Raw genomic sequence first — 14,495 nt, 5'->3', positions numbered from 1 at the left:
ACATTCATGAAGACAAGCGCTACTCCTTTGACTGTTTCCTAACTTTCTTTTTGCAGGTCTTTGGTCAAACACCATTTTACACTGTTGAAAATTCAGAGTGGAGCTTGTGGCCAGAACTACCATATGACTTGGTGAGTAAGATTCTTGAAAGATGCAGAGTTTGGGGTGGGAGAGAGAGCAGAATTTGAAGTGTGAATTGGAAGAGAGTGAAAGAAAAGAGACCCAGAAAGTGACTGTGAAAGAAATTAAAGCAGGTGAGTAGAACAAACAGCAAGACTCCAGGTAGACATTCCTCCTTTTTGCATTTTTACCATGAGCAAACAATTGCTGGTGCATCCTTTACTTCATAGTCTAGCCTATGGTCAGCCAATGGAATCCATCTTTCACCTCCACTGTGATTGTTCAGTATTAGATGCTCTGAGATTGTGTTGAGAAGAACTCTAAGGCCACACATAAGCAAGAGACAATCTGGGAAGTGTTTTGCAGTGCATTCCTTGGGTATTGGGTAAGAAATGGCAACCCACGGGCCATGTGGTGATACATGGTATAGCTCAAGGTTAAGGTGCCACTCTGCAATACCTATCATCACTTGAATATTCTCCTCCAGATGCCTTTCTATTTTTTAAAAAAAGATTTTATTTATTTATGCATACAAGAACTGGGGTGTGGGCCAGAGGTGTGGGGACTGATAGGATTCACCAGAGACAGAGTGGGGAGCAGAATAGGCAGATCTACTGAAGTACACTGCTGAGGGGAGCAGCAGGAGAGACAGGAGAGGTCTGCTGTGCCATGTGGGTTAGCTCCCTGGATCGAACTCATGCTGCAATGGCTGGTGATAGCTTGATAGCTCTGTGTCTTTAAACCCTGCGCCACCAGGAGGTCCACTCTTTCTATTTTTCCCCTTGTTCTTGTCCACTGTCTTTCTCTTCTCCTCATCCCCCTTCTTATTCTTCTTATCCACTATGTAGACCTTAGACTTGCCAGTGGGATGTGGAATCAAAACTCACTCAAAGTATTGCTTACAACAGGTTTTGTTTTTCTCTGGGCTCTACAGAGCTGATGATAAAGACAATTCACTTGGATTCTTACATTCATTTCCCTTGGAAAAAACCCCCAATTTTATTTGTTTCACTTCCTCAGATCCATCTCCTGCTCTATGAGATGTTACATTTGTGTTGTGTGTTTTTGCACTTGTTGTGCCACTGATTTGAATTGGGAGCTTATGAGAAATTTTAAGTGTGTCTGCAAAGAAGATAGTTGAGTTATGACTTGACACTAGAGACCAAAATTTCTTCTGCTTCTTTTCTGTGAAGCAGGATTTAGATAATTTCTTAAACAACTTCCTTGATAATAAGGAAGATTATCTGATGACAGATGAAGCCTTTTCTTTCCTGCCAATCCATTCACCCCCCTGGGATCCTTAGCCTAAGCCTCCATTCCCTTCCGACATGGTCTTTAAGTGACACACCTCGCCTCTGGACCAGATACTCCAAGTGTGAGGTTATTTATTGCTCCTTGCTAAGCTGCTTTTCTTTGAAGTTCAGTTCCATTTCTTCCTTCTGTTCCTCTTTTGTTTATACTCTAGATTGCAAAGTACAAAGGATTATTGACCTGGTTGGAAAAATTCCGGTTACCTTTCTTCTGTAAAACCAACTTGTGTTTCCATTACATTCTCTGTCAGGAATTCATCAGTTTCATTAAGTCCACAGAAGGAGGTAAGCATGCAAGGTATATATGTGGAGGAATTAGGGAAACCAGATTGCACAGTGGTATGGTGCCTGTCAGAGCTACAGTAGGTACACTGTTGGCAGCCTTTATACCCTTGGACTGAGCTAGCTGAGTGTGTAGTGGCAATAGGTGAACTCTTAGACTGAAAATTGGTACCTAGAGCAATAAGCAGGGGTCAGGTGGACAGAGCTGTTTGTCTCACTGAACATGGCAAAATCATCTAAAATATTTCCAGAACCAGACATAGCTCATCATTTAATTGCTCCCACCGGATGGAACCCACTATCATTTTTCATCTGGGCACTGAAATCATCTCTTAGTCTCCTTGCTTCCACTCTCATTCTCCTGCTCATGGCAGCCAGAGTGGACCATTAAAAACTCCATTCAGATCGTGTCACCGCTCTGTTCATTCTCTGACAATGTGTCATCAGCACCAATGACTCCTCTTCAGTGGGAAACCCAGTGCCCCTAAAATGAAACCTTCAAGGTCGGAGAGATCTGGATTCATGTCCTTTCTGATCACATCTCTTTCCCCCGCCTCCGTCACTCATACATTCCAGCCACATGAGCCTCATCCCTCAGACATACAGGATATTTCCCACTTCAAGTTTTTGCATTAATAGAAATGTCTTTCCTCCCCAAAATTCACAGGGTTCCCTATCTCACCTCCTCAGTGAAGGCTACATCAATGAGCCTAATGTCCACATATACAGCCCTCACCCTAGCATGCCCAGCCCCCGCTTTACTTGCTTTTCATTTTCATTTTTTTTTCTGTAGTGCTAATAATCTTCCACTTTGCTCGATAATACACTTATTATGCTTCCTATTTGTCTGTCTCCTTCAGTAGAATATAAGCTTGAGGACAAGAGTTTTGCCTGGAAATGAGCTTGACAGTTGACAGGCATGTAATAAATATTTGTTGAAAGAGTGACTGAATAAACTGTCCATCTAGCTTTGGGTTGGTAACTTGATTCTCAGCTCAACTGGCCAAAGGAAACTGAAAGTTAAGATTTAGGAGCTTCCCCTGAGTTAAACGTTGAAACAAATCACCTACTACACTCATCTCCCTCCTTCACTGTATGTGTAGGGAAACCGGGTTAGCAAGATCCCTGGCAGGTGGGGACTGTAGAAGCCACGAGCCCTGGCTGGAGGGTGTTTTTGATCTGTGCATAGTGTGCTGCTTGTGGGGCTTTTGTGTGTCACAAGACAGGTTCTGGCACAAACTCCAAAAATACCACAGAATCAAGCCAAACTCATCTAACTGGCTGCCATGTTCTCCATTCACACTGAGCACATGGGAGTCTGACTGTGTCTGAGACTGAGAGAGGGGCTGGGGACGAGCTTGTTGTCTCTCTCTTTCACCATCAACTTTTCCTGACAGCCAAGATGATGAAATGGGAAAAGGCAGACCAGTGGCTACTCCAGAAATGTGTCGGTGGAGTCAGGGGCATGTGGCGCTTCTGTACGTACCTCAAGGGCAGCGCAGGTGGGTTTCACAGTTGTTCCTGGGCCTTTGCAAGTTCTTAACAATGTCTAGGGTGCCCTGGAGGGCTTAGGGATGATTATGTCTATGGTAAACATAAAACAAGTTTTGTAATGCCATTTGGATCAAAACCTTTGAAAACTAGGATCCATAGTATAGGTTAGCCCAGAAGCAATCTGAGACCCATTCATTCGTTCATTCATTTATTTACGTAATAACATTTATTGAGCCTCACTCCAAGCAGCCACTCTGCTGGTAGGTGGGGTAAGAGGTGGACAATAGCCATATATATGTCCTGGCTTTAAAATGCTGTCACTGTGGTGAGGAGACAGATAAGGAACAAGTAAAAAAGTTTTTTTTCATAATACATTAATAAATAAACCTTGTAGCAAAAGGATTGGGATGCACTGTTTTTGTTCTCTTGCATCCTTAGCTGATCAAAACTGACTGACAGTCCAATTCAGCAACATTAAACTTCATTCAGGAATGATCCTTCATTTAGGGATGAAATCCTAGATCTTCAGGGATCAGGTAGGAGAGAACAACACAGATTATCTTGCAGTTTGTCACTGAGACTTCAGCTCTGGAAAAACTGTGAAATATGTAAACCATCTTTGACACCTTTTGACGCTGATGTTCCTCTCCAGATTGCTCTGGGTCCATGGTCTAGGGAAATGTTTTTTCCCCCTGATCTTTTTTTTTTTTTGGACAAAATTTAAATATGTCATGATCTATCCTCAGAGGCTTACAATTTTCCTTAAAGTAACAGTTATTTTAACAACAGGAAAAAAGTCACCAAAGCTCCCTATCTGATAAATCCCTTCTTCCCATGTCTCCCATGCACCCCTACATTAAGACATGCCTGCAGACAATGCTTTAACCCTCCTAAGAGAATAACAACAGTAAATAGTAAGGCAGGCTGTTGGTGTCAAGGTGGGCGCAGCAGCTACACCCAGGTGCAACCACTGAAGGGCAAGATTGACAGCTCCGTGCCTGCCCTCTCTGATCTGTAGGTGAAGAGCTTGTAGATTTCTGGATCCTTGCTGAGAAGATCCTGAGCATAGATGAGATGGACCTGAAAGTGAGAGACCACTACCTGTCCCTCCTCTTCGTGCTGAAGGCCACCCACCTGCAGGAGGGCTCCCGGGTGGTGACACTCTGCAACATGAACATCAGTAAGAGTCATAAGGCAACTTTGAAGTGAAACTTATAGGGAGTAAAACAAACAAACAAAACTCCAGTGTCTGATACCCCTCAGTCTCCTGCTTTGCAGACTGCTGCCCTCTCTACCTTCTATCTATCAGTGCCAGTGGGATTCCCAACCCTTTACAGGAAAAGGTTGACAGAGACCAGCTATCCTTAGTAGGGACCTCTTCGTGACATTTACTTTTTAGCAAAAGTTGGCTGGAAGGAAAGAAGAGGAATTGGGACAGGATAATTGAACAGCTCCTGCATCTTCTGAATTTGAGTGGTTTGTCCTTTTTATTTTTTTAAATCAGTATTCTCTAGAGCAAATTATAACCTACAGGTCAAATGTAGCACATGTGGCTTGTGAGATAAGAATGTATATGCATTTCTAAAGGTTAAAGAGGAGATTGCTCACAATGTCTAAAGTATTTATTATGTGCCCCACTACAGAAAAAGCTTGCCAACCCCTTCTCTAGAGCATCAGATGCATCCAAATACACTTATGTATGTATTGAGTGAAGCAGCATTCCTAACTCAAATATAGATGTGGTCCAGAAGATTCGCTGTTTGGAATTAGTCATATTCTTCCACATATATGGGTAATTTAGAATATATAACATTAAAATCAGGGTTAGTAAGGATTCCTTCAAATTATCCAGTACAAACCCCTTCCTCCAATCAGATCTTATATTGAGAAATCTAACTAAGAAGTACATACTTCTGGTTCTTAAACACTTTTTCCTCATGCCTTTTGCTTTTCTTTATAACAGCATTCAATATTCTAAATTTAAGGAATCCCATAAAATGGCTTTTATCAATGGGGAGGAAGGGAGGCAATTAGAGAAAGTGGTCATTATGACTTGAGTAAATCCTACATCTAAGTCCACTATATATTTGACCTGGCCAAACCCCAGGATAGCCTGAGGAATGCAGGAAATGTTATATGAAAAAACACTTGGAGGGCCTCCCATGGTGGTGAAGCGGTTGAGCACTGGGCTGTGAGGCTGCCCGCAGCGCCGGTTCGTTCCCCTGCCACAGGTGAGTGTCCCACAAAAAAAAAAAAAAACAAAAAACAAAAAAAAAAAACAAACTTGGAAAAATCCCAAAGTTTCTCCAACATCATCATTGCCATTATCTCATTATGTCAGCCTTCACCTCTCTGTATTTTTTCCAGAGGCCCTCCTTAATCTGTCTATCTGGCATCCCAACCAGTCAATCACCAGGAGAGAAATTCTGAGTCACATGCAGAAAGTGGCTCTGTTCAAACTCCAGAGCTATTGGCTCCCCAACTTTTACACCCATGCCAAGATGATGATGGCCAAGGAAGAATCGTGCCAGGGTCTGATGCAGGAGTATGAGACTCGCCTGTGCAGTGTTTGCTGCTCCCATGATGGAGGGCTCCCCCTGAGCATGAGCATAAAGAATTGCCAACACCCTCAGAAATGGTACTCAAGCAGGAAGACCAAGAAGAAGATGAGGCAGTTGATTGACCATGATTCTTGGCCCCTGGAAATGGATCTCAAGTCAAACACCACCATTAGGCCTCCCCAGGAGGTATGTCCTCAAGAGACGATGAGACTACAAATGACTTCCTTGAAGGTAGTTTCTTCAAAGGAGAAAAAAATTAGCTCTCAAGAAAAGGATATACCCTGTGCCAGGAAGTCCAATGTAAAGAAGAAAGTTAAGAGTAACCTCCAATTGGAGGGCCTCTTTGAGGAGGACTTCTTGGCCCACTTGAGGGCTGTCACCCCCATCATCAATCACACCACCCCAGTGACTTTCAAGAGAGCCATCAAACAAAACTTCTCCTTGGGGTACATCCACTGGGCCTTGTGTGCTGATGCCTGTGCCGGGAGTCCCTTCCGTCACCACCTGAAGAAGCAGGACTTGAAAGTGGAGATCCAACTCCTGGATCTCTGGCAGGACCTGCACCATTTCCTCAGTGTCCTGATGAGGAACAGGAAGACTGGGAATGCTGTCTTTCGACACATGCTGGGCAACAGAATCTGTGAGCTTTATCTGAATGAGCAGATTGGTCCACCCCTACCACTCAAATCTCGAACCATTCAAGGTTTGAAGGAGTTGCTCCCTTTTGGGGATGTGAACCCCTGGATTCCCAGAGCTCAGAAGGAGATCTGCAAGGTAGGTCATTACTGAAATGAGTATCTGGAAAAATAGATCACAACCAACTAAAAGTCTTGTCTGATCATCTATACTGGCTAAGTTAATGGTCTGATTATCCACATAATCCTACACATTTTGAAGAGTTGGTTGGTCTCTTTGGAGCAAGCAATGAAAACTACAAAGAACCAGTCATAAGTCCAAAGTAGAATTGAGGGGAAGGTGTGGTCAATATCTACCTTCTATTCCTTCTTCAGTTCACTCTTATATGGGGTCTCTCAAAACTATGTACCTCAGGGTGTTCTGTTGAGGGATGTTTTGAGAACCCTGTTCTGAACATTATGTACTGAAATGCAGGGTTTCTATTTCCTAGATTGGTCATTAAGGTAATTGCCAAGTGGGAGGAGTTTATTCTTATCCCTAAGCATTAGATAAAAGCATGGAACTATCCTGAAGACTCCTAAGAAGTAAGGCCATAGCTTTACAATTGTATCATCAAAATCTTGGCAGAAAACAAATGGAACAAGTTGGGTAACAGATGAGAGCCAAATAAGAGACTACTTTCAAAGGAATGGGCATGAGGGTAGGGCTCCCAGGTCTGAAGAATTGAGGGGATGAAGCAGTTTCTAGAATCAGGAGAGAAAGAGCTGTATGCAGTGGGACACATGGCAGGATTATAATTGTCAGTAGTGGGATATAGCCAGTCCTCAGTGATCTGGCTGGGAGAGAACAAAGGAAAAAGATATCCCATGCTCACTTTCCTCTTGCTAGGATCCCTCACTGGATGAACCCAACCAGAAGTCAAGGGAGGTTTTGATGTCCTCACAGGTTGATCTCCCAAGGCATAACAGGATGAAGAATGGTAGGACATTTTTCTGGAGTGGGAAGTGGCTATAAATAGCAAATTGTTTAGTGCATTATAATGATTTGTCTTAAAAAGACCATTTATGCGCATTTCCTCCTTTAGACTTCTTAGCACCTCTGAGAGCAGACAGGGTGATACTGTTGCTTTTGTTGTACAATTAAGGAACATGAATCTCAGAGAGTGTAAATGGATTCACACAAAGGCACACAATAGACTAGTGGAGGCACAAGGATCAGAACCCAGAAGTCTTTGGCTCAAACCCACATGATTTCCAATACAGCATAATTGGACATTGTGGTTGCACACTGGGGTAGTGCATTGGGCTCAGCCCCAGTGGATCCATAGCTAACATTTGCTTTTGCACAGCACTTGAATACTGGAAGTCCAAAGGCAGCCTTGACCTTTATCAAGGGGTGAGAGGCTTAGACTGGGATTGCACTTCCTGGATCTGAGGACCTGCACAGCAAGGCTTCCTGCCAGCGCTTATTCTTCAGCAAAGATGTTGAAGTGTTTGTGTCTGGATAAGTCAAGATGTCACAACTTCCCAGACTAAGAATCTTGATATCATCCTTAACTAGTATCTTTATGCCCATGTTGAGTCTATTAGTGAATCCTGTTGGCTTGATCTTAAAAATCTGTCCAGTATCTGGCATTCTCCCCTCTTGCTATGACCACTTTGGTGAGGCGGCTTCCTCATATTGGGAAGCAATGGCTTCCCAGCTGATGCCTCTAAGTTTGCTTGGAGCCCTCAGCAGGTTCATTTCCACACCAGCCATAAATTGTGTAATTTAACTGAAAATGATGAAATGAGTGAGAACCTTGAAAATAGTTTTCTGTGTCCAGTAAAACCCAAATTCCTTCCTTACACTGACTCTTATATGAGGTCTCCCAAAACTCTGTACCTCATAGTTCTCTATTGAGGGAGGAATGAAAATAAGAGTATGGATAAGGAGACCTAGCTAAGCGGTAACTTGCAGAGTTGCTGTTATTACATTCTGTTTGTTTTAATGAAATAAGATATGCTTCTCAAGTGGGTAGCATCTTCTAGTGGGAGGGAAAAGAGATGCTTGGTTCTTAGGACCGTTTTGAGAATCATCTGAGAGCACTTTGGAAATGAACAAAGAAATAAGTAACTGTTCTTCAGTAAAAAAAATTGTCCTATCTCGTCTTAGTTATTATCAATGACTAGTCTCTGAGATGCTGAGAGGCATAGGCAGGCCTCCTGGTTGATCACGGCTAATGTCTGCTCTTCCACAATATCTCCATATTAGAGAATCCAGAATCTACAGCTCCTGGTCTCCCAAGGAAACACTAGCTGCAGAGAGGCAGCAAGCTCAGCACTACCTCATAACACTTGTGTCCTCTTTGGATTTCAGATGCTCAACTGCTGGTATGATGAATTCCTGGATGAAGAGGACTACTGGTTTCTCAGTTTTGCAGTAAGAAGGGCTTTGAGTTGGGGAGGAATCATGTGGGGAAGGAAAGAAATTAGAGAAGCTGCTCTTTAAGATGCTTTATGTGTTCAGTAATTGGAATTTGATTTTTCCCAGAGGCAACTGGGGATTGCCTTTGCCCCTGATGTTATAAAGATAATTGAGTCTCAACAAAGACTCAGTTATATACACTGATTTTGAAGAAGCCACAGTCATATAGAATTTCTCCCTGCGAGAAAATGGTTTTGATTAGAAGAGGGGGGCATTGATGTATGTAGTAGCAATGGTTCTTAACAAACTGAAGATGACAAACCTACATCTGTGGGAAGTAAAGGAGGTAAAGGAGACCTGGGCTGCACAAAAAACCGCTGCTGGTCTAGTTACTGTAGCAAATAATGTCTGTCCTCCACCCCCTTCTTTTAGACTCAGACCCCTTTCATCAGAACCAATTGGCATAGAAAAGAATGTATAAGCAAGGAAGAGATCATTCTTCTTTATAAGAGGTTTGAGGAATCTCTGGAGTTAAGCCAGGGTTTGGCTGACATGGAGGGAATGGATTCTATGCAGTGGCAAAAGATAGCTACTGAAGATTTGAGGCAAGGTGGGTCTCTCCAGGTAGAACTGAAGTCTCCAGTGTTTCTAGCAGGTAAGGGAAGTCACCTTAATTTTTTGATATAGGCATATATCATATAGGAAACTGGGAAATATTAATAATTAACATTTAGTGATTACTACTACACATCAGCACCATGCAATTTGATGTTCACAATGACCTATGAGGTAAGTCTTGAGTATAGACACAGAGAGGACAAGTGACTTCCTAAGGTCACACAGTAAGTGGCAGAGCCAGGATCTGAATACAGATTGACTGGTCATAGGAGCCCCTGCTGGCTCTGTAAGGAACCATGATGCTCAAGTTTGACCAGACATCACCACAGTAACACTGAATACTTTTTGTGCATCTGAGAAGCATGTTCCTCTTTTCCACATGTTCCCCAGATATGAGTCCCATGCATTTCTGTGCATTTACTATTAGCAGCCATCCCTCTACCCCAATGTAACATACCAGCATCCAGGCAGTGGGGAGAAGTAGCTAGGAAAACAAGGCTCTGCTGTCCCAAGAGCCTGGGGTCGTATCCTAGGTCTACTATTGACTGGATGAACTTGAGAAGTGCATTTAACCTCTCTTTTAAGCTCTGATTTTCTCATCTGCAAATTGGGAATAATAACGTGTTGTGAAGATGACCCAAGATCATCTATGAAAGCTATTAGTGCAATGTTTGCAATAGTAAAAAATAATAAATGTGAACCATTATTATTCAAATGAAAAAACTGCTTTAATTATCTATGCTGTGACAGAGTAGTGCAGTATTTCTCAAACTCTGATCCACCATAAATACACATGAATTTATGGCCTGGGAAATACATACCTGTGTGTGTGTTGCATATTATGGAAAAATAAATTTACACAAGATGATATACTCCAATATTCTCTATTTCATTTTTCAAGAGCTGTCAATGACTCAACTTATTTTTGGCATATTTTTGAGGCATGACCATCACTTTGAAATACACAGGTATAATAGGAATAAGCAAAAGTTTTGAAAATTCTGTTCCACCACTCTCTCTTTGAGCTTGAACAATTTATTTCACCTCTCTGAGACTCATTTCCTTTATCTGCGGAATGGAGGCAATGGCAGGATTGTTGAGAGGATTGCAGTATGGGAATATTTGATATGTAGTGATTATTAGATTACACTCAAAAATGTTTTAAGTTCTTTAAAACTTTGATGCCCACTCCCCATATACACGCTGCCTTGGGGGCTTGCCTTTCCTGGTTATGCTTAGACACAAGTTATTTAAATCTAGCATGAACAAGGCCTCCCTGGTGGTGCAGGCAGTTGAGCGCAGTGCTGTGAAGCTATCCGCAGCCTCTGCAGTGCCGGTTTGAGCCCCGCCGGCTGCAAAGATGCCCACATGGTGAGGCAGACCTCTCCTGTCCTGCCCGCTGCTCCCCTCAGTAGTGTATTTCGACAGTCTGCCTGTTCTGCTGGTGAATCCTCTCACCCTCCTCCACAACTGCCCGGTACCCCAGTTCTTAAATAAATAAATAAATCTTTAAAAAATAATAAAAATAAATCTAGCATGAACAGCCCCTCTGTTTATCTCAGGAATTCACCTACTCTCCAAATCCAGAAATTCCAGGGCCTCCCTGGTGGCGCAAGGGGTTAAACACCTCACTATGAAGTAATTCCCAGCCTCTGCAGCATGAGTTCGATCTGTAGCCGGCCAGAGAGCTACCCACATGGCAGAGCAGACCTCTGCTGTCTCACCTGATGCTCCCCTCAGCAGTGCTTTCGGTCATTCTGCCTGTTCTGCTCCCCACTCTGTCTCTGGTGAATCCTCTCACCCCCCACATCTCTGGCCTGTATCCCAGCTCTCATATGCATAAATAAATAAATCTTTAAAAAATATATTAATAAATAAATAAATAAATAAATCCAGAACATTCCAGAACCTCTCAGATATCAAAAGAAAAGTGGAAGAAAGGATGACTGGTAAATTTCACCACACAAACACATTGAGCAACAGACATTCCGGTGGTGGCCAGAGACTGTTAGGAGTGGCCAGAAAGAGCAGAACCCATCCCCCCATAGAGACACCTTCCCTAGGCCCCTAGCCCTCATCTTTTCGTCCTCCACTAATGCTTATTTGGAACCCATGCCTGACCTGATAAAGGACCTTCTGTGCATTTACACAAGTTGGGGGCCTTACTTCCAGGTAATTCTCAGGTGGGGTTATGCCCCCACTCAGACACCACCACAAGCTCACAGGGCTAGAGTACTGTCAGCTTCAGATGGAAAAACTGAGTCCCACATCACAAAGTTAAAAGATTTACTCAAGGTTGCTCAGCAAAAGGAAGCTGCTCCAGGGCTAGAAACTTGGACTCCTGACAGGAACAACCCACTGCTCTATTGTTTGTGGTCACAATTCCCTGGCTGAGAAATGATAAAGATGACAGTGACAACACTGGTATAAAACAACTGAGACTTTTGTTTTGCATCTCAGTATTCCTTCTAGAATCCACTACTGGAATACTCTGAGAAATTCCAGAAGATCTGTTCAGTTAGACTTAATCTAACCCTGGAAAGCATGACACGAATGCATGGTCCACCTTGCTGGGTGGCGAGGGGCTGCTGTTCTGCTTCTGTTTTTGCACAGTTCAAACTGCTCTTACTCTCTCAGTCTTACTGTCCCACCTCATTTTGGAAACAAAAATGTTTTCCTCTCAATTCACCATGACTGGAAACAATGCCTCACTATTTCTAGGAAACATTATTCATTCTCGCAGGATAATAATTTGCAACTCATTTGGAATATGATTTTAATGTCATACTGATGATACTCGGATATGTGAGTTATCAATTCTGAAAATAATTCCCGAAGACAGATGCAACAGAGGGAAGGGCCCTAGCATATTATTTGGCATATACTATTCCTGTCTTTGAAGCACTAGAAGAATGTTTAAAATGCATTTGCAGTTTCTCCTCAAAACAGCTGGCTGCGTTGAAGAGGTCAACATTCATTTGGATGAGTTACTTCTTGTTTATGTCTTAACAATTAGTACCTGTTTCAAAGTTATTTTAGTATCTCTCTGGCAGAGAATCTCCATGGCCAGGTTTTCCCAAAAAGGACAGATTCTTCCCATTCTATGGGAGAGAGGAAGCTATAAGAATTTGTCTTTCTTGTGCAAATATTCCATTAAAACACTAGTGATTTTAAGTTTAAACTAACATTTGAAAGACAGTACTCTCGACAAAAGTACATTAATCTTTGAACCAAGAGCAGACAACTAGATTCTACCCATTTTTCCTTCCTTGATAGATACAGAGAAAATGTCCTTTGAGGAGCTCTGCTATAAATATCCAAAATTGGCCATAGAGAAGATCAGCAATGACTACAAAATATATTGTGAAAAAGCACCTAAAGTGGGTAAGTGTTTAAATTTAGGTAAGTTTGAGACAACCGGATAAGAGAAAAATTTCCAGACTCTAGAAGCATAAGCCAGAATACAAATAAACTTTCATTTAAAATGAGGGCGGTCAAGTGGTCTCCAGTGGCACAAGGGTTGAAACACGTCACTGTGAAGTTATACGCAACCTCTGCAGCATGAATTCGTTCCCTGGCCAGGGAGCTCCCACATGGCACAGCAGACCTCTCCTGACTCGTCCGTTGCTTCCCTCAGCAGTGTATTTCAGTCAATTTGCCTGTTCTGTTCCCCATTCTGTCTCTGGTGAGTCCTCTCACACCCGCATCTCTGGCCTGTACCCCCAGTTCTTGTATGCATAAATGAATAAATCTTTTTAAAAAAAACAAATAAAATGAGGGAGGTCAAGGGAGAATGACCTTGTCTTTTATTCTCCTACTAAATATGAGAAGGGCATCATGAAAATGAGATGTAATTATTGACGAATGAGGATAAATGAAAATTGTGAACACCTACCTCCTTACCTAGTTATCACTCTGGGGTTTAAAATAATGCAGATTTGTCTTTTGCCAAGTTGTCTGGAGTCAGAGATTTGTCAAAGGAGCTATGTTGGGGTGTGTCCTTAGGAATAACACCTGTAAGGGGGAGAGGAGAGCAGGACTGGGCCAAGGTAGATATAAAACTGTCAGGTTGTTACAGCAGGTCTCAACAGCTCTAAAGGATGGCCCTTCCATTGAGACAAGGAGCTTATATATTTCCACAATGACACATAATGGATGTGGCTGCCCTTAGAGAGAATATAACCTTAGGTGGGACAGTGACTTTTGGCCAAGCCAGTTTCCAGAGGAAGCCCTCAACTATGAACTCTAAGCAACCAGCACTGCAAAAGCTGGGGAATGAATAATTTGGTCCTAAAGGGAGAATTTGAGTCATGTACCAAGGCACCAACTACTATTCATTTGCTTTGTATGGAAATTGTGTAGCTCCAAGTCTTGTTGGTTTCTTTCCTCGGGGAATTTAAAGAAGGCTGATACTTATTAATGTAACCTATCTGGAGACCACACAAATGTTCCTCTTCCCCTCCTCTGCTATCTGTCATAGATTCCCTTGATGCTCAGCTAAAGTCTCTGCAGATCTTGCGGGGAGGAAGAGCATATCTGGCAGAATGACTCAGACACTCGGACCTCCCTGGTGATGCAGGGGGTTGAGAGCAGCACTGTGAAGCTGTCTGCAGCCTCTGCAGCATGGGTTTGATTCCCAGCTGGCCAGGAAAATACCCACATGGGGAGGCAGATCTCTCCTGTCTTGCCCTCTGCTCCTTTCAGCAGTGTTTTCGTTCCAGTCTGCCTGTTCTGTTCCCCACTCTGTCTCTGGTGAATCCTCTCACCCGCCAGTGCCTCTGGCCTGTACCCCAGTTCTTGTATAAATAAATCTTTAAAAATAAAGAATGACTTAGACACTCACCGCTAAGAGACCTGAACCTTGGTTAGCACACATAACCCTTGGATTGTGGCTGATGCACTTGTTAAGTTATCATCAGAACTGGATTGGGGAATACCAAGAGGAGGACAAAGGAGTTCTCTGCCTCTGCTGTGTAACATGGCCCTGATGATCCGTCCATCACCTTATCAGTACAGTGATTCTTTTGCTTGCCTGAGACCTCTTGCCATAGGAGTTTGAAGTGACTGA

At 42.8% G+C, this 14,495-nt stretch overlaps 1 protein-coding gene across 5 annotated transcripts in view; it reads left to right on the top strand.

Moving 5' to 3' along the window:
- RGSL1 (regulator of G protein signaling like 1) overlaps positions 1 to 14,495 on the top strand; it is a 51,604-nt gene that overhangs the window by 4,757 nt on the left and 32,352 nt on the right. For all 5 annotated transcript variants that reach the window (XR_005124265.2, XR_005124264.2, XM_037506334.2 and 2 more), the window contains exons 3-10: positions 57 to 131; positions 1,586 to 1,715; positions 3,110 to 3,214; positions 4,225 to 4,386; positions 5,574 to 6,541; positions 8,762 to 8,824; positions 9,242 to 9,464; positions 12,704 to 12,811. Coding sequence is in view for 3 of the 5 variants with exons in the window: in XM_037506334.2 (XP_037362231.1) it covers positions 57 to 131; positions 1,586 to 1,715; positions 3,110 to 3,214; positions 4,225 to 4,386; positions 5,574 to 6,541; positions 8,762 to 8,824; positions 9,242 to 9,464; positions 12,704 to 12,811 (1,834 nt within the window). In the remaining 2 variants the exon portion in view is untranslated. The remainder of the gene's footprint in view (positions 1 to 56; positions 132 to 1,585; positions 1,716 to 3,109; positions 3,215 to 4,224; positions 4,387 to 5,573; positions 6,542 to 8,761; positions 8,825 to 9,241; positions 9,465 to 12,703; positions 12,812 to 14,495) is intronic.

Source organism: Talpa occidentalis, unplaced genomic scaffold, assembly GCF_014898055.3.
Source record: "Talpa occidentalis isolate TD23 unplaced genomic scaffold, MPIMG_talOcc4v2.1 talOcc4.12, whole genome shotgun sequence".
In the NCBI taxonomy this organism is placed as follows: domain Eukaryota; kingdom Metazoa; phylum Chordata; class Mammalia; order Eulipotyphla; family Talpidae; genus Talpa; species Talpa occidentalis.
This window is presented reverse-complemented; position numbering and strand designations above follow the sequence as displayed.